The sequence below is a fragment of the Urocampus carinirostris genome, chromosome 3, assembly GCF_059441175.1.
Source record: "Urocampus carinirostris isolate Australia breed hairy pipefish chromosome 3, RoL_Ucar_1.0, whole genome shotgun sequence".
Classification (NCBI taxonomy): domain Eukaryota; kingdom Metazoa; phylum Chordata; class Actinopteri; order Syngnathiformes; family Syngnathidae; genus Urocampus; species Urocampus carinirostris.
Window position 1 is genome coordinate 4987472 of NC_142351.1, and position 23987 is coordinate 5011458.

Genomic DNA, 23987 nt, shown 5'->3' on the forward strand with positions numbered 1-23987 from the left:
TATATAATATATGTAACTGCGGTGTACCCGTCCCACCAAGGATCCATATTCAGGCTGGACTGGATGATGAGGCTTTTATTCCAGTTGCTGCAATGAGCGACACAACATACACACACCATGTGGTTAGCATCTCCGCTAGCTCTCAACATCGTTAGCAGCGCGCTAGAGTCTGCTCTAAGCAAATCAAATAGTTTTCTTTTCATTTGACATACAATACAGTTCACAAAATCAAAACATTTACAACTGTTTTTACATCCATTTTAACAAGATTCTTTTAACAAGTGATCGTGTAGTGGTTTTAACGTTTACAATTAATTCAACATATTTTTTAATCTGAATTTTAACCAACATCAGCCTTTTTATACATCTGAGAAAATAAAAATAATTACAATAACGAGTATAAAAACGGGAAAAATTTACCTACAATGAGCGACACAACATACACACACCATGTGGTTAGCATCTCCGCTGGCTTTCAACATCTATAAGGGGAATTAGCATTTTAGTACAACGTACGGCACAACTAACATAAATGGCGACAAAAACAAAACGAAAATAAATCCGAAAAGCTTGACAATATCAATTACATTACTGTGTATGTCGCGAGATTTGTCAGCTGTGGTTTTAATGTTGTCGGTTAATTTTTTGCAGAGCACCAAGAGATCGTGGCTTACTGTTAGCCGCGCGCTAGAGACCGCTAACAATATCCGCATTCCTGTCATAAAATCAGAAGCTAACCTAAACCTTACCCCATACCAGCAGTTGGCGCTGTTGGACTCGTCATTGCAGGACACTTGTACACAAACTATACAAACATATTTCAGCAGGAATTTCAACAAAACTAAAGTTATTAGGACACCCGTTACACAGTGTTAAATATGAACTTCTATGATGGTTTATAAAAATGTTTCAAAAACATTTTTTAGTTCTAAAATATTTTTAAGTTAATTGTTCGTTATAAGAGCAAGTGTTGACGTTGATAACAACAAGTTACCCGCTTGAAAAACAGCTTTAAAATGAGCAGTTGTGATTTATTTTCAATGTACATCCATTGCGCGAAGTTGCCCCTACCAAAATGGCCGCCATGTGGGCACGCTAGTTAGCGGGCTGCTACAGCACACTGACCTATCCAGTCCTCTGTTTGTATCTGTGTCCCACAATTCTTTGCAGCTGTGTTTAGAAGGAGAAGGTGTCATGGCTGCCGTACCACCGCCGAACAATAGAATGTCGAGAAAACTACCAAAAGTCCTGTAGTCGACTTAAAACGACGTAAGCTCGACAGAAGTATCACTTTGCACTCCTTTTCGAAGGTTTGTCCCTTTTACTCCCGAGTTGGAGCGACACCTTGTGGTGTTTTTTCGTTGAGCTACAAACGCGGGGAAAATGTGCTCCAGTGAGGAAGGGCCTGTTAAAGAGAAGCTTCGGGGAGCCAAGGAGGAGACCGAGCGAGAATGTCGACGACCGGACGCTGTTTCCAAGCAGCTCGGGGGAGGTTGGTCATTTTTGCTTCTGCTACGTCCTTGACATCACGGGTGTTACCTGTGGGGGGGTGGCTGGTCCCTCACCCACGGACGCGCTCTGCCCACCCAAATAAAAGTGGATGTAGTAATGAGGGCAGTCTGGGCGCGCATATGACATCTTGTATCTTTAGATTGTTTTGTTGATTTAACGCATATATGATTAATTGTAATATATCAGTTTGCACAAAACAACTTAAAAGCATAAAAACATAAAATAGACCTAATTAAAAAACAAAAAAAAAGCAATAAAAATTAGGTAAGAGGCGAGCATAACAAAAAACAAAAAAAGAAGATACAAAATATAAGGAGAAAATTGAGAATAAAACAAGAAAAACAGAAACAAAAAGCTAGAAAAACAACAGAAAGAGAACTATCAAATGGAAAATTGAGGACAAGGAGAAAAGGGGCGAGGGGTAAAAATAGGAAAACAAGATTCAAAAGAGAAAAAATGAAGAGAAAGTCAATTTAAAAAAATAATCAGGAAAGTCATGGGAAAATAGCAAAGAAAATGTTTGTAACCTGTATTGTTTTGTGCAAAAAAATGAAAAAAAATCATAAAATAATATGCTCTATAAAGATAAATTCAGTTAAGTTTAACTTACATATGGAAGCGTTAGGTGACTAGCAAGTGGGTGAAAAAAAAACGTTCCGACCATTTTCCCAGCCGCATCAAGCCTTCTTATTCCACATTCGTTTCAAAAGAAACGGCTCGCCTCTTCTTTACACTATACACCAGGGGTCAGCAACCTTTTTGGTGTGGCGTGCCACTTTCAAATGTCCTTGTAAATCAGTGTGCCACACCAAGATTAATGACTCGCACAACCATTTTTTTATATCCAACAGAGCTGTCATTTTACTCCAGTCCAAATAACACAACATGGTTAGACATTGAAATCGTATAACTGACCAATTCATCTTCTGCTATTCTTGTCCATCAATAAACTAAAAAATGAATGTGAGCAACTTGAGGAAAAGCCTGTAGACATCCTTGAGAATCAACCATTCTCCATCAACAAAAAACTACGATAAAAAAACAAGTGATATGGACAGCTACCTTGTCATTCATCAATGAAAACATCAAAACTTGAAACACGCACAGTCAAGTCATTTTTATTTGTATAGCCCTAAATCACGAAGAGTCTCAAAGGGCTTCACAGATTATTACACTATATTACACAGACTATTTTTCAGCCGACGAGAAGAGTAGGTTATTCATATGCTATGGAGTAGAAGTGAGTTTTAAGTTTAGATTTGAACATTTCCACTGAGGTTGCAGATCGGATCTCAGGGGGAAGAGCATTCCACAGCACCGGTGCCCGGATGGAGAACGCTCTCGAATTAGCAGAACACTTCTTTGCTCTTGGGATCACCAGAAGACCGGCACTCTCAGATCGTAGGCTTCGGACCGGGACATAGGGGGAAATCAGATCTGAAAGATAAGAGGGAGCAAGTCCATGTATGATTTTGTATAATACTAAGAGAACCTTGAAATCACATCTAAGGCTAACTGGGAGCCAATGCAGGTTCGCCAAAATCGGTGTTATGTGATCGGACTTTTTTGTCCTTGTTAAAAGCCTCGCTGCGGCATTTTGTACCAGCTGAAGAGACTTGATTCTAGACTTCGGGAGACCCGAGAGTAGTGCATTACAGTAATTGAGACGGGAGGTAACAAACGCGTGAATTATAATTTCCGCATCCGACTGAGACACACAGACGCTTCTTTAATACATTCTCCATCAGTAAATGGTTTTCTATAACTGACTCTATATTTATTGTTGAAGTTGACTGTGTATTATGCGCTGAGGCCCTTGCAACACCCATTGCAACCTGCTTAAATGTCTTAGACTCTGGAGAGTGCTGTTTTTCAGGTCAAACGTTTGCAACTGGACCAAAATGTCATTAAAAAATGAAATACAATAAATATGTGGCAGCACGGCGGCGCAGTGGTTAGCGCTTGTGCGGCACAGTTCATGTCATGGGAACCTGTCGTGGGTTCAAATCCAGCTCCAGACTTCCTGTGCGGAGTTTGTATGTTCTCCCCGTGCTTGCGTGGGTTTCCTCCGGGCACTCCGGTTTCCTCCCACGTTCCAAAAAACATGCATTTCAGGTGAATTGGCCGGTCCAAAATTGTCCCTAGGTGTGAATGAGCGAATGAGTTGTCTGTCCCTGTGTGCCCTGCGATTGGCTGGCAACCAGTTCAGGGTGTCCCTTGCCCACTGCCCAGAGATGGCTGGGATGGGCTCCAGCCCCCCCGCGACCCTAATGAGGATAAGCGGTACGGCCAATGAGATGAGATGAGATAAATATGTGTTTATTCATGTAGTGTTTTTTGTCAATTTTGTCTTAAATTTGACATCCAAAGGCATTCAAAAAGTATTGAATTTAACTTACCTTAAGCTGTAGGAACCCTCTGTGTTCTGTGCGTCCCTTTGTGACTTTCTTTGAAAAAAGGCGTCACAAATAAATGCGATTTGAATTGTGTGTTGCAGACATCGGTGAAGAATATCTTCCTACTGCGTGTCAGGAACCAGAGTTGCCAGGAGCTGTTTACAAGATACTCCGAGTTGTGTTGAACAGAGCAGGTTGGTCGTTTTACTTTCTGCAACGTCTTTGACATCTCGTATTTGGCCGTTGACGTCCACCGTACTTTCCCTTCGAGGAAGGTCCGGGCTTCTGTCTAGCTCATTCTTTCAAGTCAAGTCACATTTATTTGTATAGGCCTTAATCACAAGATGTCTCAAAGGACTGCACAGGTTACAATGACACCATTCCCTGATCTGAAACCGTTATGCGGGCAAGGAAACACTCAAAACCTCAGCACCAGGAAAATGAGAAACTTTGAGAAAGGGCCTCACAAGTGGTAACTCCCTTTCCAGAATGAACAGGTTGCAATAGATTTAGCATTGGGTAAAGGTACACAAAACATAGTCAACATCAATAAAAGAAAACAATAGGTGTTAAAATCTCAGTCCAGAATTCTGATATTCAAGAGATTCAAAGTTTATTGTCATATGCACAGTAAAGAACCACAATACCCTGCACAATGAAATTCTTTCTTTGCTGTCCACACAGTTGCCAGCGTAATTATTCTAAGAAACTATATACATGTATACATAAAAGAATATTTCGGACATCAAAAGATACAAATAAAACATTAACTCAAGGTGAGTTAAGGTATTAAGATAAAAAATAAGATAAAACACAGTTGAAAGTGACTCTAGTGCAAAAATAGTCCAAGTATGGTCCAGTTTAAAGTGTCTGTAGTGTGCTGAAGATGTCTGTGGTGTATTGTTCGATCAGCAGCCGTTTAAGAGTCTGATCGCAGAGGGATTAAAAAGAGTTACCGTCCTGAGGTTTGGAGTGTAAACAGTCCGTGTTGCGGGTGGGTGGGGTCCTTAATGATGGAGGCAGCCCTCCTGTGAACTCTGCGGTGGTATATGCTCTGCAGAGAGGGCAATGGATTCCTGGTGATCCTCTGAACGTTCTTAAACTCTATCTGCAGGCGTAGAGGGTGTTGGAAAGTCCGGGAGGCAGTCGCAGAGGGTGGGGTGCAAACCGATTGTGGATGGTTTGTGGGTGAGTTTATGGGGGATGAGCGTATTGAAGGCAGAGCTGTAAACTACAAAAAGCATTCTGATATAGGAGTCTTTGTTTTCCAGGTGGGACAGGTAATTATGAAGAACAGCTGTGATGGCATCTGAGGTGGTTCTGTTGGTCTATAGGCATACTGTAGGAGGTCCAGGTTGTCTGGGATGCTGCTCTGGATGTGAGGTGGAACTACTTTCTCAAAAGCACTTCATAATTATTGGAGTGAGTGCTACCGGTCTGTAGTCGTTCAGGCAGTTGGGGGGGTCTTCTTAGGGAGGGGGGCAATGGTTATGGTCTTGAAGCAGGAGGGAACTGTTCTTTGGCTGAGGGAGAGGTTCAAGATGGAGGTAAAAAAAATGCCAGCTCATTGGCGCATACTCTGAGAGCAAGGCCAGGGATGTTGTCTGGTCCTGCTGCTTTGTGGGGGTTGATTTTCTTCAAGACTCTGAGTACTTGACCTGATGAAACTATTGGTGGTGAGAGGGTTCCGGTAGGCCAGGTGTGTGCGCGTGTCTTTGCGTCGCAGTTTGTGGCCTCAAAGCGGGTGTAGTATGCATTGAGGTCGTCTGGCAGGCTCTCTACAGAGCTAATTGTGCTGGTGGTGGTCTTGTAGTCTGTGATGTGCTGCAGGCCTCTCCACATTCGCCCAGAGTCAGTGGTGGAGTCGAAGCCATCAAGTTTCTCTCTGTACGGTCTCTTTGCCGCTGTAATAGTTTTCCTCAGTCTGTACTTAGCAGCTTTGTACTCTGCCTCTTTGCCTGATATGTGTGCATTACATCGAGCACGCATCATGCGGCGTACCTGAGATTTTATCCAGGGCTTCTGGTTTGGAAACTTCCTGACTCTTATGGTGGGTACGATATTGTCAACAAAAGTGCTAATGTACCCAGTCACATACTCAGCATAATCTTTTATACTGACAGAAGAGTCGTCCAGAGTGGCTGCAGCTTTAAAAACATCCCCGTCTGTTGTGGAAAAGCAGTCCTGCAGAGTAAACTCCGTTTCTGAATTCCAGAGATTTATATGTTTTATAATCGTTTTTGTTACAGTTTTTGACTGTAGGCCGGGTACATAAACAGAGAGATATGATCAGAAAGTCCAAAGTTGGGGCGGGGTTAAGCCATGTATGCATCACGAACGTTAGCGCAAACCTGATCGAGTGTGTTCTCTTCGCAGGTGGGAATGTCCACATGTTGGTAATATTTAGGAAATACAGTGAGTAAATTGCACTGGTTGAAGTCACTGGCGGTGACAGCATCAGGGTGAGCAGTCTCCAGCACAGTGATGGCGCCATGGAGTGTGTCGAGTGCTGCAGCGTAGTTGGCTCGCGGGGGATGTAAACAGCGATCAAAAACACAGCAGTAAATTCCTTCGGTAGATAATAGGGACAACATTTCAGTAATAAAAACTCCACGTCAGGTGAACTTTTTGCACTACTGGCTGTTCTTTATAGCTTGCCACTCCTTGCACATTTGCTCTCTGCACAATTGGACTTACAGCGTTTTTGTTACAGTGTTAATGTTACTGTTTACCTGACTTGTTAACCTGACTGCCCATTTTGCACATCTGGTTAGCTACTCCTCTTGCACTATCGGCACTATGGTAAAATACTATACGTAGCCATAATACAATACAACTTTTACTTATATCTGTACATTCAAGGAAACTGTGCGGGTCAGATGTATCGACATTTCGTTCTGTATAAACGTGTACTAGAATGACAATAAAGTAGATCTGAATCTGAACAGTGCTTCTTAATAGTCTGTCTCCACACCACGAGCTCTTGATAAACACGCACACGCCTCCCCCTCCTCAGTTTATAGAGTGAGTCTGTAGCTGAACGGCGACCTCAGGTATTTACCATACACCTATGCATGATAAAAAGTCTGGAGTTACGGCTGGACATGCCAGAGAAGGAGTGGCTGTGCTTGTGAGTGAGAAAACAAAAGAAAAACTGGTGGAGTGGAAAGAGATATCTTCCAGATTGATGTGGGTGAGGTTAAAGTGGGGTGTCGAAGTATGGATGTTTATTCTGTAAGTGTATATGGACCTGGTTCAGAAAGAAGTGCTGAGGAGAGAGAGTTCTGGAAGGATTTGTCCGAATGTGTGGCAAGTGCGAAAGAAGGCTGGAAAGTGGTAATACTAGGTGACCTGAATGCTAGAGTGGGTGATGGACCGGTTGAAAATGTGATTGGCACATAGCGAGTACCAGTAAGAAATGATAGTGGGAAGAAATTGATTGAGTTATGTGTGGAAAATGAGTTGGTGATTGCAAATACATTGTTTAAAAAGAGGGACGTGAATAAGTATACCTTTGTCGAAGTTGATGGTGTTGAGATGGTGGACAGAGCACTGATGGATTATGTAGTGGTTAGGAAAGGGATGTTAAGTAGATTGTTGGATGTGCGTGTTTATAGAGGGGATATGAGTGGTATGTCTGATCATTTTTATGTGGAAGGAATACGGAGAATAGATGGATCATGGAGGGCTAGTTATAAGAAGAGTGTGAAGGAAGAGGTGAAACTGTCAGAGTTGAATAAGGCAGAAAAGAATCGAGTTTAAAGAGACGATAGGGGAAGAGTATGAACGAATTAGTAGAAGAAAAGTGGAGAGTGTGAAAATGGAATGGAAGTGGTTTAACGAGGCAGTGTTCTGGAGTGTGAAAGAAGTGTGTGGAATGACAAAAGTTGGTCAAGGTATTAGGAATGAAAGTGATGGTGGAATGATGAGGTCTCCGAGGCTGTGACAGAGAAGAGACATGCCTTTGAGGAGTGGCTGCAAGATAAGAGTGGTGTTGCGTATGAAAGGTATAAAGTGAATAAAAGGTGGGTAAAAGTGGTTGTGGAAGTAGCAAAAAGGAAAGCAAATGATGAATTGTGTCGAAAGATAGGAGTGAACTTGGAGAAAAGAGTTCTGGAAAGAAGTGAAAAGAGTAAGAAAGAGCAAGCCTGGAAAGGAAGAGAAAGTGAAAGATAAGGACAATAGATTGCTGGTTTGCGGTAGTGCAGTCAGGACGAGCTCGGCAGAGTATTTTGAGGAGTTGCTGAATGTGGAGGATGGGAGAGAAGTGAGAGTCGAGGCGATTGGTGATATGGGGTGATTGCCTGTGTTGGGTGATTTAAATGTGAAGCGTTTGGAAACATGGGAGGTGCAAGCGGCAGTGAAAGAAACGAAAGGGGGCAAGGCGCTTGGGTTGGATGGTTGTTCTGCTGAATGCTTGAAGAAAGGTGGCACGGCTATGCTTGACTGGTTAGTACGCTTGTTAAATGTATGCTTTTTAAGTGGTGTGGTTCCTGTTGATTGGTGTAGTGCATGTGTGGTGCCATTGTTTAATCGTAAAGGTGATAAGTATGAATGTAGCAATTCGAGGGGTATCGTTTTTTTTGTCTGTGCCGGGTAAGCTGTATGGAAGAGTCTTGATTAAGAGAGTGAGAGGAAGAACAGATGAGGTGGTGATGGAGGAGCAGCGTGGTTTCAGGAAAGGAAGAGGATGTGTGGATCAGGTGTTTGCAGTATGATAGGTGTGTGAGAAATATTTTGCAAAGTTAAGGATGTTTATTTGGCTTTCATTGAATTGGAAAAGGTTTATGACAGGGTCGATAGAGAGTCGTTGTGGCAGGTGATGGTAATGTATGGAATTAGCGTAAATTTGTTGGAAGCATTGAATTGAATTGTTTTTATGTGAACAGCAGAACATGTGTAAGAGTAGGGAGTGAGACAAGTGAGTGTTTCCCTGTGTTGACTGGTGTGAGACAGGGGTGTGTGATGTCACCATGGCTGTTTAATGTGTACATGGATGGTTTGGTGAGAGAGGTGAATATAATAGTATTTGGCAGAGTCGTAAAGATGATGGATAACAGTGGAACGGTGTGGCAGGTGAGTCAGTTGTTGTTTGCAGATGACACAACGTTTGTGGCTGATTCTGAAGAAACATTGAGGAGGTTGGTAAAGGAGTTTGGAAGAGTGTGTGATAGGCGTAAGTTATGTGTGAATGTTGAGAGGAGTAAGGTGATGAGGTGTTCACGTGATGTAGTGGGCACGGCGTTAGAAATAAGGTTGCATGGACAGGTGCTGCAAGAAATTGAAAGCTTTAGGGACTTGGGTTGTGATGTGGCTTCAGTTGGTGGTATGGAGTGCGAGGGTTTGCACAGAGTGAATCAAGGAAGCAGTGATTGTGCCAACTGTGTTGTATAGTGCAGAGACTTGGAGCCTGAATGCAGATTTGAGAAGGAAATTTAATGTTTTTGGGATGAAGTCTTTGAGGAGTATGTTAGGAGTGACAAGATTGGATAGATTGAGAAATGAAATTTTGAGAGACAGAACTGGAGTAGTAGTTGAATTGAGCAAGCATATGGATAATAGAGTACTCGGTTGGTTTGGACACATGGAGAGGATGGATGAGGAGCGAATGTTGAAGAGGATCTACAGAGCAGAAGTAAATGGAAGGTGGATGGATGGCTGGTGTTATGAGTGCACTGCAGGAAAGTGGTCTGAATGTAGTGGAAGCTAGAGCTCTTGTTGGTGATAGGATGTGAATTTCCCTTAGGGGATGAATAAAGTATCTATCTATCTATCTATCTATCTAGGAATGAGTGGAGAGGTGTTGTTGTTGAGTCACTCGAGGCGCCTAAGGATAATACTTAGTAGCGCTAGACTCGCTTGTGGGAGGCTCTGTAGTTCTCCGAAGGAGAATCCCAGCTGGCGGTGGTATCGGGCAGACTGGAGTGCAGGGCACCGTAGCCAGAGATGCTCGGCCGATTCTTCGTCCTCACCGCAGAGACGGCTCCGATCGTCTTCGCATTTCTCCGTCAAATGTTGGCATCTTTGGAGGGAGGGGTGATGACCAGACCGGAATCGTATAAGATCGACAAGGTCTTTCTTTGAGAGCTGGGATTCTTCCTCCGGGTTGTGGTGGGAAGAGGTAAGAGAAATGAGACGTGGGTGGGTAGATAGGGGGGGGTTTGCAGCTCCTGCGAATAATGGCGAGCCGAGTTTGTGAGTCTAGTGGGGCGGTAGGTTGAGGGAGGGCGGAGCCTAATTTAGCATGCTCGTCTGCAAGGTCGTTACCCGGGAGGTTGCAATGACCCGGGACCCAGATAAGCCGGATGCTCTTGGATGGGGAGAAGGCCGCAATTGAGGAGTTAAGGGACGGGAGGGAGGGGTCTGTTATATTAGGGTTGGAGAGAGCTTGGAGGAGGGACTTGCAATCTGTGATGATGGAGGCTGAAGACCAGTCATTATTGTGGTCTAGCCAGGCGATTGCAGCGATCATGGCAGACTTTTCGGCCTGAAAAGAACTGATAAAGGCGCATGCCAGGAGTGGATTAGTGTGTTGCCTTTAAAGATGACCACTCCGGCTCCTCCATTCTCCGTACCGTTGAGGGTGGAACCATCGGTGAAAATATACAAGTCAGTTGGGCCCAGATCCGCAAGTGTTTCCTCTGCAGTGGCAAGTTGTGGAGAGGTGTTGTGAAAGGATAGTGGGATGTTCGGACATGTTCTAAGGGATGGGCAGGGTACCCGTATGATGCGGCAGGGGCAAACCAGTGAAAGCTGTCGGGCCCTGGTTTCGAACAGAAGAGTGTGTTGTGTCACCCTGACCCAAGTGACACGGCTGCTTTGTTGTGTGCCCTTTCCTCTGGTGGGACGAAAGCATGACCAACTTGGGTGCCGAGGTCGTTAACTTGCCTAACAGCCTGACAACTGTAGCTGAGAGACGGGCACTGAACAAGCTGCGGTCAATCATGGACAATTCATCAAATCCACTACACAGCATCATCTCCAAACAGAAGAGCAGCTTCAGCGACAGACTTCTGTCACAGTCTTGTTCCACGGACAGACCGAGGAGATCATTTCTTCCTCATGCCATGAGGCTCTTTAACTACACCTGGGGGAGTAAAAGCGCACATTAAACCCCTCCCATACATTTGCATATTACCCTTTTTTTATTACAGTGTGTATTTTCCGGAGCACTATATAAATACTATATAACAACACGTTATATTGGGTATTTTTGTATTCTATTTCTTGTATTTTATTATTTTATTTTTCAACACAAGGATACTGCTGAAAGTGTGAATTCCCCTACAGGGATGAATAAAGTATCAATCTATATCTATCAGAAGTTTCGCCTTGGTGCTTTTTTTTATGTATATTTTCAATACCTAGAATATCAATACTTTCCATTAACACAAGGACACTTAGCTTGAAAAATAACATTTGATTGCAAGAACACTAAACTTATGCATGAATTCTCAGCCCCTGGTGCCTCGGGTGACGTGATCACATGAATCAGGTCGTCATGGTGATGGCAGGGTCCTACGATACGTCATCGCAACAAAGGCCCTTGGTCATTTTCTTTAGAAAGAATAAAGATTTGAAGCGTTAACAGTCTGTACTTATATCTTTCATTTTCTTGTCACACTGCGCTTACTCTGCATATACGCCGGCGCTTACTCACCTCCCTACAGGGTAATACGGCGTAAACAGGAACAAAACGCGGCATTATGTTGTTGACAAAGAAATCTGATCAAAGCCACTCCTACCATCTAGTGGTGATTTAATTCCCAGAGGCCTAATACTTACTGATCAGCAGCGCCTAAGCCTTTATCATTTTTTTACATTTTGGCCCTCGGGGACAATGCATTTGAAAACGTTACGTAACGGTACTGAAGGAGTTAAGGGCAATACAAATAAATGTGACTTGTGTCTTGCAGACGTCAGCCAAAAATATCTTCCTACTGCGCGGCAGGAACCAGACTTGCCTGCCGTTAAAATTGAGGAGGAGGAGGAGGAAGATCTGAAGCCCTGTCACGTTAAGCAAGAGACAGAGGATGGGGAGCCTCTTAAAGAGGAGGACAATTTTCCAGTCTTGGTAGTGACCGTCGAAGATCAAGGTCATTCTGAATCTAAAGGTTGGCAGGAGCCTCTAAGCATCAGCTCCCCTCAACACGTGAAAACGGAATACGATGACAAATCCCACTCTGCATATGCTGAAAGCAACTCGCAGTCGGAAGGTGGTAACACATGTTCTCAGGGTGGGGAAACGTTTCAACGCAAGTCTTATATGAAGTTGCATATGAAATTCAACGCTGGTGAGAAGCCTTTTCCTTGCTCAGTTTGCAATAAAAGATTCACAGAGAGTGGAAACTTAAAAAAACACATTAGAACCCACACTGGCGAGAAGCCTTTTGCCTGCTCACTTTGCGATAAAAGATTCGCAGAGAGTGGGAGTTTAACAAAACACAATAGAACCCACACTGGTGAAAAGCCTTTTGCCTGCTCTGTTTGTGGTAAAAGATTCCCTGAGAGTGGGAGCCTGAAAAGACACACACGAATTCATACTGGGGAGAAGCCTTTTGCCTGCTCAGTTTGCGGTCAAAGATTCACCAAGAGTGAGAGCTTAAAAATACACACCAGAACCCACACTGGCGAGAAGCCTTTTTCTTGCTCAGTTTGTGATAAAAGATTCATTGACAAAGGGAGTTTAAAAAAACACACGAGAACCCACACTGGCGAGAAGCCTTTTGCCTGCTCAGTTTGTGATAAAAGATTCATTGACAATGGGAGCTTAAAAAAACACACTAGAACCCACACTGGCGAGAAGCCTTTTGCCTGCTCAGTTTGCAGTCAAAGATTCATTGATAGTGGTAACTTAAAAAAACACACACTAACCCACACTGGCGAAAAGCCTTTTTCTTGTTCAGTTTGCGATGAAAAATTTACCCAAAATGGACAATTGAAATTACACCAACTAACCCATGCTTGCGAGAAGCCTTTTGCCTGCTCAGTTTGTGGTCTAAAATTTACCTTGAAATGGACCTTGAAACAACACACACTTACCCACACTGGGGAGAAGCCTTTCGCCTGCTCGGTTTGCGGTCAAAGATTCACTAGAAGTTGGAGCTTAAAATTACACTCCAGAACCCACACTGGCGAGAAGCCTTTTTCCTGCTCAGTTTGTGGTCTGAGATTTACCTTGAGGTGGACTTTAAAACAACACACAATGTCCCACACCGGGGTGAAGCCTTTTGCCTGCTCAGTTTGTGGTAAAAGATTCACTGAGAGTGGGAGCTTAAAAATGCACACAAGAACCCACACTGGGGAGAAGCCTTTTTCTTGCTCAGTCTGCGGTAGAAAATTCACCCAAAATGGACAATTGAAATTGCACCAACTAACCCACACTGGAGAGAAGCCTTTTGCCTGCTTAATTTGTGATCTAAGATTTGCCTTTAGATGGACCTTAAAACAACATGAACTAACCCACCCTGGGGAGAAGTCTTTGGCCTGCTCAATATGTGGAAAACGATTCTCCCAACAAGGAAACTTGAATGTCCACATTCGAACCCACACTGGCGAGAAGCCTTTTGTCTGCTCAGTTTGTGGTAAAAGATTCCCTGAGAGTGGGAGCCTAAAAAGACACACACGAATTCATACTGGCGAGAAGCCTTTTGCCTGCTCAGTTTGCGGTCAAACATTCACCATGAGTGGGAGCTTAAAAATACACACCAGAACCCACACTGGCGAGAAGCCTTTTGCTTGCTCAGTTTGTGATAAAAGATTCATTGACAAAGGGAGTTTAAAAAAACACACGAGAACCCACACTGGCGAGAAGCATTTTGCCTGCTCAGTTTGTGATAATAGATTCATTGACAGTGGGAGCTTAAAGAAACACACCAGAACCCACACTGGTGAGAAGCCCTTTGTCTGCTCAATTTGTGGAAAACGATTCATCCAGAGTGGGGAATTAAAAAAACACACACTTACTCACACTGGGGAGAAGCCTTTTGCTTGCTCAGTTTGCGGTAAAAAATTCACCCAAAATGGAAAATTGAAATTACATCAACTAACCCACACTGGGGAGAAGCCTTTTGCCTGCTTAGTTTGTGGCCTAAGATTTACCTTGAGATGTACCTTAAAACAACACAGTCTAACCCACACTGGGGAGAAGTCCTTCTCCTGCTCAATTTGTGGAAAACAATTCTCCCAACAAGGAAACTTGAATGTACACACCCGAACCCACACTGGCGAGAAGCCTTTTTTCTGCTTTGTTTGTGGTAAAAGATTCCCTGATAGTGGGAGCCTAAAAAGACACACACGAACTCATACTGGGGAGAAGCCTTTTGCCTGCTCAGTTTGCGGTCAAAGATTCACCAAGAGTTGGAGCCTAAAAAAACACACACTAACCCACACTGGCGAGAAACCTTTTGTCTGTTCAATTTGTGGTAAAAGATTCCCTGATAGTGGGAGCCTGAAAAGACACACACACATTCATACTGGGGAGAAGCCTTTCGCCTGCTCAATTTGTGGAAAACAATTCTCACAGAATGGGAATTTAAAATCACACCTAAAAACCCACACCGGCGAGAAGCCTTTTTCCTGCTCAATTTGTGGTCAGAGTTTTACTGTGAGTGGAAGCTTAAAGAAACACATTAGAACCCACACTGCCGAGAGGCCTTTGACCTGCTGACTTTTTGGTGAAAAATTCATCCATATCGGCGCTAGACATTACACACAAGAACCCACACTGGCGAGAAGACTTTTGCCTGCTCGGTTTGTGGTCAAACATTCATCAAAATAGAAGTTGCAAATCGTGAAAGATTTAGCCCAAAAGCAGACAGAAAGTTTCTAAAGCCAGTAAGCGGAAATGTCACCTGCCGTAAGCCTCTGTGAAGCCTTACCTGGGACCTTGTCCAACTTGATCACGATCCGATAAACGAAACATTAGTATTTGGAACTTTTCTAAGGGTGACTGGTGACATCATGCAGACACGTCTTAGCTTCCCAACAGTCTGATGGCCCTGTCACTAGTATTAACTCTTGAATGCACACTGGGATAAAATATGATCCTGTGGGTTCCTCAAGGTCTTTGAAAATCAGAAAATTGTAATACTGTCATATTAAGTATTCCTAATAAAACATGTGTATGCCATGATGCCATTAGTATTTTTATTTTTTCCCACTAATCACAAACTTCTCTTGTATGTACTGGTAGCTCATGCATCCAAGGGTTAAATACTTACAGAAATAGCAAAACCAGCACAGAAAATGCACCATTCTTGTAAATTCAACAATCGCAGCGAAATCGCAATACTGGTCTGAAAAATGGCCATTTTTTTTTTCTCAAAATCCCGCAGCCCTATTGGAGAGGGCCAATAAGAATACAGGAGACCCAATTCACAGACGAAGGGGAAAAATGCATAGACTTTATGGGAAAATAAGAATACCACTTATGAACAATGAAGACTGGACTTTGAATAAATGACTCGAGCAGGGAATATATTCCCTAACACTGCAATGCTGTGTTGCTATTTTGAATCCCCCCCTTTCTTTGTCGCATGTTTAAAAAAAAAAAAAAAAAGCACGGTAAAAAAATTGCAAGTATCATTCTAAGAAACTGCTTAAGTGCTGAAGTGGTTTGTCTTGGTCATTTGGGGAGATGGAAAGCTGTGTCATAGACTTTCTGGACTAGTTTCCGGACATTTTCAACATCCTACTTAGTGTTTACTATTCCGTGTACAGTAATGCTAATTGTGATTCACCCTGTTCATTCCTGGACGGGGGATTACCACATGTGAGGTCCTTTCTCAAGGTTTCTCTTTTTTCCTCACACTGAGGTTTTTGAGTTGTTCCTTGCCCGCATGCTGGTTTAAGATCAGGCAATTGTGTAATTGTAATCCTGTGCAGTCCTTTGAGATATTTTTGTGATTAAGGGCTATGTAAATAAATGTGACTTGACTTGACTTTGTTTTTCCTCCTTATTGAAAGAAACAAATTGAAAATGAGAAACGATTCCTTTAGATGTTTTTAAAAGAAAATTCGAATTGTATTTATTTGTGTTTGGCGCTATCTAAAAATTGAATTTAGTCTCATGTTATTTGGGTTTGTTTATTCAACAAATCCTGGGAAAAAATGTTTTATCATCATGAACACTTTCTTCGCGCTTGTTTGACTCAAAAAAACGTCGTATTTTTCGATTTCCTATACAAGTGCTAACTTGATGGCGTGCTGCCTGTGTCTCAAGGTGACGGGGGACATTCGGTCCGAGTGGACCACGTTCCGTGCCTTCATCGTCTGAGCGGCTGATCGGAGCTGTGGCTGTAAGGTAGTCGGTGCCTGCCGTGGCGGAAACCCCAAGACCCTTTGTTGGTCACCGGAGTCTTATCTAGCCCTCCTGGCCTGTGGGACTCTGGAAGCAGCTGGCAGGTATCGGCTGGCCAAGCGAAATGCGTCTTCGGCAGTTGTCGAGGCAAAACCTCGGGCATCAGAGAAGTTAGGCGAGGCCATGAAAGGCGACTTCCCAACAGCTGTGAGGAAATCCAGGTCCACCATCCGTTGTCTTGAGGGAGGGGGCAGGGCGGCGTGCCATCAACACTGTGTATAGTAGAGATGGGGTGCTGCTGACCTCGACCCGGGATGTTGTGATTAGTTGGGCAAAATCATTCGAAGACCTTCTTAATTCCACCGACACGTCTTCCTCTGAGGAAGAAGAGCCAGGGGACTCTGAAGTTGAAGTCCCCAGGGGTTGATGAGATCCCCTCGGTGTTCATTAAGGCTCTGGATGTAATAGGGAGGTCATGGTTGTCAAGTCTGCACTGGCAGACTTGAGTGGGGTTCCCATTTTCAGATTCAGATTCAGATTCAGATCTACTTTATTGTCATTCTAGTACACGTGTATACAGAACGAAATGTCGATGGATCTGACTCCCACAGTTTCCCTCAGTGTCCTTCAGTGTACAGATATAAATAAAGCTGTATTGTGTTATTTACCATAGTGCCGATAGTGCAAGAAGAGACGCTAACCAGATGTGCAAGATGGGCAGTCAGGTTAACAAGTCAGGTACACAGTACCATTATATTGTAAACAATAACACTGTAAGTAATAACACTGTAAGTAACAATAGTGCAGAGATCAAATGTGCAAGGAGTGGCAAGCTATAAAAAAAAAAACTGCCACTAGTGCAAAAGTCAAATTAGCAGCCGTTTAGATTTAAGTTAACTATATGTTAGATTGACCATTTAACAGTCTAATGGCCAGGGGGACTAGACTATTGCGGAGCCTGGTGGTCCTGCACCGCACACTGCAGTACCTCTTCCCAGAGGCTAGCAGAGTGAATAGTCCATGATGGGGGTGAGAGGGGTCCCCGGTAATGTTCTTAGCATGGGATAAGCAGCGCTTCTGGCCAATGTCCTGAATGGAGGGAAGTGTAGTCCCGATTATTTTCTCCGCTGTCCTCGTTACCCTCCTCACACTACCCCAGTCGGTAGCGCTGCAGCCTCCACACCACACAGAGATACAGCTGGTCAGGATACTCTCTATGGTGCCCCTGTAGAATGTGATGAGGGATGGTGGGGGCAGGTGGGCTCTCCTCATCCTCCGCAGGAAGTACAGGCGCTGCTGTGCCCTCTTAACCAGAGATGCAGTGTTCACGGACCAGGTGAGTTTGTTTGTGATGTGCACCCCTAGGAACTTGATACTGCTGACAACCTCCACAGCCTTGTTGTTGATGCAAAGTGGGGCATGGTTGGGCTGGTTTTTCCTAAAGTCGACAATGATCTCTTTAGTCTTGTCAACATTCAGGACCAGGCTGTTGTCCTTGCACCAGCCCACCAACTGCTCCACTTCCTCTCTGTAGGCCAGGTCGTTGTCATCCCTGATGAGGCCCACCACCGTTGTGTCGTCAGCATACTTCACGATGTGGTTTGTGGCGGACCTAGGGACGCAGTCGTGTGTCATCAAGGTGAACAGCAAGGGGCTTAGGACGCAGCCTTGGGGGGAGCCCGTGCTGAGGTAGATGACATCTGAACTGTTCTGACCTATCCGCACAGATTGGGGTCTGTCACAGAGGAAGTCCAGCAGCCAGTTCCGCAGGGGGGTGTTGAAACCCAGAAGCCCCATTTTGTCTACCAGATGTTGTGGGATGATGGTGTTGAATGCTGAACTGAAGTCCAGGAACAGCATCCGCACATGGGTGTTCTTCTCCTCTAGGTGTGTCAGGCTCAGGTGAAGCGCAGAGGAGATGGCATCCCTGGTGGAGCGGTTTGTCCTGTAGGCAAACTGAAAGGGGTCGAATGAAGAGGGGAGACTGGAGGTGATGTGCTCTTTAACCAGTCTCTCGAAGCACTTCATTATGATAGGAGGGGGATAGAAGAGTGTTTTCCAATTCCAGGGGAATCACACTTTTCAACCTCCCTGTTAAGGTCTATTCGGGGGTACTGGAGAGGAGGGTATGTCAGGAATTCGAATCTCGGACTCAAGACGAGCAGTTTGGATTTCTTCCGAGCTATGGAACCGTGAACCAGCTCTACACACTCTGCTGGGTCCTTGAGGGTGCATGAGAGTTTGCCCATCTGGTCTACATGTGTTCTGTGGACTCGGAGAAGGCCTTCGACCCTGTTCCTCAGGAGGGGTGCTTCTGGAGTGTGGGGTGTTATCAGGGCTGTGCGGTCCCTGTATGCCTGGTCCGTGTAAGTTGGATTTGTTTCCAGTGGGAATTGGACTCTGCCAGGACTTCCTTTTGTCATCGATTTTGTTCATAACATTTATAGACAGAATTTCTAGGTGCACCTTTGGTGGGGAAGGAGTCCGCTATAGGGACCTTAGCATCACATCTCTGCTTTTTACAGATGACGTGGTGCTGTTGGCTTCCTCAGGCCGTGATCTTCAGCTCTCACTAGAGCGGTTCACAGCAGAATGTGAAGCGGCCGGAATGAAGATCAGTGCCTCCAAGTCCGAGACCAGCCGGAAAAGGGTGGCATGCTGTGTCTGGATTTGGGAGATTATACCCCAGGTGGAGGAAGTCAAGTATCTCTGGGTCTCGTTCACGAGTGAAGGTAGGCTGGAGCGCGAGATCGACAGACTAATCGGTGCAGCGTCTGCCATCACGCAGACCCTCAACCGGTCCGTCGTAGTGAAGAGGGAGCTGAGCCGAAAGGCAAAGCTCTCGATCTACCGGTCGATCTACGTTCCTACCCTCACCTACAGTCATGAATTGTGGTTTATGACCAAAATAGTACGATCTTGGATCCAAGTGGCTGAAATGAGTATCCTCCGCAGGGTGGCTGGGCTCACCCTTAGTGATGAGGTGAGAAGTTCGGTCATCCGGGAGGGACTCTGTGTAGAGCCACTTCTCCTCCGCATTGAGAGGAGTCAGTTAAAGTGGCTCGGGCATCTGATAAAGATGGCTCCTGGACGCCTCCCACGGGAGGTGTTCCAGGCATGTCCCACTGGCAAGAAACCCCGGGGAGGACCCAGGAAACGCTTGAGAGATTACGTCAAGGCCAAGGAACGCCTCGGGATCTCGCCGGATGAGCTGGAAGAAGTGGCTGGGGATATGGAGGTCTGGGCATCCCTGTTGAGGCTGCTGTGCCCGCGACCCGACCCAGGATTAGCGGAAGATAACGATAGAAATGTCATGTTCAACTTCTGGGATTCAGACTGCGTATTTGCACGAAAAAAAAAGAACCTGAAGCGAGCAATTAAGTTGAGGACTTTTATTTACAAAGTTACAAAATAACATTAAACTATATTCTGGGTCGGTTCATCAGGGAAGCGTTCTCCCACGCAAGGCTTCGAAAAATGGCTGACCGCGGTTAATATAAGAAAAGGGGTGTTGATCTGCAAAATGGAACATGAAACTTCAACTGCCAAAGAAAGGAATCGGATGCCGCTGTATTTCCAAGGTTGATAGATAAGGGCTGACTCGTCAGAAGACCATTGCTGATGTCAAATGATACATTCCAAAATATGAATTTGGCATTCGAATACGTGAATAAGTAGGATCTGCATTTATAACAATGAATAATGTGATTGTTAAAGTAGCAATGTTCTACTAATTATATTACTTCATCATATCTGGAAAAGTCGTGCGATAGCCACAACATCGTCAGCGACACGTTTTAATAATCCAACAAGTGACAAAGCATATCTTATTCGCCGTGCTAAAGAGAACCTTTATTTTTGCTCAATACACTAAACATTGTGATACAAGCAACTACCTCATATTTGGTTTCTCTATTTCTTGTTTCCGGTTAGTTTATTTGGTCCTTTATTAGCATATTTGCTCATGGGGTCATACGAAAGTAGTCCATAATAATCATTGTGGTGGGTGGGTAGATGAGCAGTTCCCTTAAGCACACGGTGGCAGGGGCTCCATTTCCGGTGGGGTGTCTTGGGCAAGTACAGCCTGGTGGCGTCCATCCCTCTCCAGCCCAACAATCATTGTACATTACTTTGTTCTTGCCATGTTTCTTTGTAAGGTGTAGGGTTAGGTGCTATGGTTTAGGCATTCAAGATGGGTTTTAAACCTATTTAATGGTTATGATATAAGACAGGAGCTAAAGATAGGAACTATGGTAAAGGGCTAACTGAATTTAGGGTTCTGAAATAGGATTGAGGCTAGGGTTATTTTTCAACGGGTAATCATTAATTATTTCGGGTGTCGTCTTTCAAGTAATCCTCCCGACCCTGACCACGATGCAGCGAGGGATTACTGCAGTCGGAAACCAAACAGTTAAGCGAGAAGCAGCAGTGGCAAGATTGCTCCGATGAGGGAAAAACCCCAGTTACTTCAATGCATTCATCAGCAGTTCCTCATGTTCCTTATGCAGCACGTCTATATAATCCAGGACCATCATGCCTCGGGTATTTTTGCCTTCCAGCTCCACCGTAACGGCCACCTGCAACAGCCGTACCCAGGATAGGTTACTTTTTGGCAATGTTTTTTATGTTTTGGCACTCGGGGACAATACTTCTAAAAACGTAATAATACGTTTCGGTACTGAACGAGTTAAGGGCAATACAAATAAATGTGACTTGTGTCTTGCAGACGTCAGCCAAAAATATCTTCCTACTGCGCGGCAGGAACCAGAGTTGCCTGCCGTTAAAATTGAGGAGGAGGATCTGAAACCTTATCACATTAAGCAAGAGACAAAGGATTGGGAGCCTGTTCGCGTTAAAGAGGACGATTTTCCAGTCTTGCTAGTGACCGGGGTCCGTTCAACTGTCGAAGATGAAGGTCAACCTGAAGATAATAGTTGGCGGGAGCCTCGAAGCATCAGCTCCTGTCAACACTTGGAAACGGATAACGACGACACGTCCCACTCCGCAAACACTGAAAGCGACTCGCAGTTGGAAGGTGGTAACACATTTTCTCAGTGTGGGAAAACGTTTCCATGCAAGTCTTATATGAAGTTGCATATGAAATTCCACACAGGCGAGAAGCCTTTTTCTTGCTCAGTTTGTGGTAAAACATTCATACATTGTGGGGACTTAACAAAACACATTAGAACCCACACTGGTGAGAAGCCTTTCTCCTGCTCAATTTGTGGAAAACGATTCTCACAGAACGGCAGCTTAAAATCACACCGAAAAACCCACACTGGCGAGAAGCCTTTTTCCTGTTCAGTTTGCGGTAAAAAATTCATCCAAAATGGACACTTAAAATCACACCAAAAAACCCACACTGGCGAGAAGCCTTTTGCCTGCTCAGTTTGTGGAAAACAATTCTTACAGAATGGGAACTTAAAATCACACCAAAAAACGCACACTGGCGAGAAGCCTTTCGCCTGCTCAATTTGTGGTCAGAGTTTTACCGTGAATGGAAACTTAAAGAAACACATTAGTACCCACACTGGCGAGAAGCCTTTTGCCTGCTTAATTTGTGGAAAACGATTCACCCGAAATGGACACTTGAAATTACACCAACTAACCCACACTGGCGAGAAGCCTTTTTCTTGCTCAGTTTGTGATAAAAAATTCACTCGAAATGGACTATTGAAATTACATCAACTAACCCACACTGGCGAGAAGCGTTTTTCCTGCTCAATTTGTGGAAAACGATTTTCTCAGAAGAGGAGCATAAAATCACACAAAATAATACACACTGGGGAGAAGCCTTTCTCTTGCTCAGTTTGCGGTCAAAGATTCACAAAAAGTCGAAGCTTAAAGAAACACATTAGAACCCACACTGATGAGAAACCTTTGACCAGTTGACCTTGTGGTAAAAAAAAATCATCCATATCGGACATTAGAGATTACACACCAGAACCCACACTGGTGAGAAGCCTTTCGCCTGCTCAATTTGTGGTCAGAGTTTTACCGTGAGTGGAAACTTAAAAAAAACATTATGACCCACATTGGCGAGAAGCCTTGAACCTGTTGACTTTGTGGTGAAAAATTCATCCGTATCGGCACTCGAAATTACACACAAGAGCCAACACTGGCGAGAAGACTTTTGACTGTGGCTCGTTTTAAATAATAAAAAATCAAGAATCACTGCTGTCATATACGGTAATTGATTGTTTCTGTTATGACGGTACACACACTGAGCGGGAGTCTGGGAAATGTTTGTAACTGGGTGAAAGAAGTCGGTTCTGGAACTGGCCACCCATGTCATGATGAATGCGTTCAGCAAAACCCCAATGCAGAGCAAAATCATTAAACAATTTGTCAACCACCATCTTTGCACTTTCTTGGTAGCATAGGCCTGTGCCAAGTGAGTGTAATGATCCATTACTACTAGGATATACTGGTACCCTTGTTTGCATGTCTCTAAGGGGGGTGAAATCAACAGACACTATTTCGAAAGGGCGTGTTGATACAATGGGCATGACAGGGGCCCCGGTTGTTTTGTGGGGTCGTTTAGTCTTCAGACACTCACAGACCTTGGTGACAAAGTGGTCTATGTCACTCTGCATACGGGCCCAATAAAACCGGTCTCTGATCAAGCTGTGTGTTCTGTCGACACCAGGATGTCCCATCTCACGGTGGAGGACTTGAAATACAGTGGGGAGATACTCTTTTGGCAGGACAAGCTGACATTTGTCACCGGCTTTTCTGTAGAGGACACCTTTCTCATCGATATCCAACTTGGCATTTTGCGTTGACACCTCCCCTTTAACATTTCGAAGACCACGCTTCTCCATATTCGTCGTCGAGTGTCATGAAGTCAGATGTCGGAGACGATTCCAGCAGGCTACACGCTCAGCTTTTGTGTAGCCCAAAGTGCAGAAGCGACGCCGCATCCTGACCATCTTAACCGACAGCTTCCCCCCCGGTGGTGTGACATACATTCCAAAAAGAGAATCACAAATAGAAAACAACAAAATTGTAGCAATTATTCCTCGCACTACTCTCCGGTCTCCCAAAGTCCAAAATCAAGAGCCGTCAGCTGGTACAAAATGCTGCAGCGAGACTTTTAACTAAGAAAAGAAAGTTTAATCACTTGAGCCCGATTTTAGCTAACCTGCATTGGCTCCCTGTTAGCTTAAGATGTGATTTTAAGGTTATGTTGGTATTATATAAAATGAAATGAAATGAAATGATCTGCATTTTATATAGCGCTTTTCAAGTCAATGACTTCCCAAAGCGCTTTACATTGTGCTTCACATTTCCCAATAGCGGCCGTGATCTGTGCAGCCATGTAAGGCGCTGACCTGCATATTGGGGGTATTGGGGTTTCAGTGTCTTACCCAAGGACACTTCAGCATGTAACACGGACAAGCCGGGATTCGAACTGAGATCCCTTAATCCTAAAACGATCGCTCTACCTCCTGAGCTACTGCCGCCCCAAAAATCATGCATGGACTTGCTCCCTCATATCTTTCAGATTTAATTCCCCCCTATATTCCGGTCCGGAGCCTTCGCTCTGAAAACGCTGGTCTACTAGTGAAGAAATGGAAGAGACTCACACAAGGGACTAATTGTTCTTGTTCTGATGATAATGCTGTGCAAAAAAAGAAGAAAAAGGAAAAATAGTGTCCCAGAAATGTGAGTTGTGACCAAATGTTATGATTGAGATGACATATTGTTTGCACATTGTAGTTGCAATTACTGCCTCGAATCTAAAACAGTTCTTGACTTAAATGCTGATTTCATTT

General features: G+C 44.3%; 2 protein-coding genes across 2 annotated transcripts in view; both read left to right on the plus strand.

Annotated features, from left to right (window-relative positions):
• LOC148368423 (uncharacterized) overlaps window positions 1–23987 on the plus strand; it is a 219507-nt gene that overhangs the window by 133460 nt on the left and 62060 nt on the right. The gene's annotated exons all lie outside the window — the stretch shown is intronic.
• Window positions 1154–22567, plus strand: LOC148368429 (uncharacterized). The gene is made up of 3 exons (XM_088330456.1): window positions 1154–1492; window positions 4010–4102; window positions 20936–22567. Exons 1-3 carry the CDS (start codon window positions 1384–1386, stop codon window positions 22099–22101), a joined length of 1368 nt encoding a protein of 455 aa, XP_088186582.1. The 5' UTR covers window positions 1154–1383; the 3' UTR covers window positions 22102–22567.

Coding starts and splice junctions, on each gene's coding strand:
- LOC148368429 (XM_088330456.1), top strand. CDS start 1,384: ATGTGCTCCAGTGAGGAAGGGCCTGTTAAAGAGAAGCTTCGGGGAGCC. Junction 1,493..4,009: donor TTCCAAGCAGCTCGGGGGAG/GTTGGTCATTTT, acceptor TGTGTGTTGCAG/ACATCGGTGAAGAATATCTT. Junction 4,103..20,935: donor AGTTGTGTTGAACAGAGCAG/GTTGGTCGTTTT, acceptor TGTGTCTTGCAG/ACGTCAGCCAAAAATATCTT.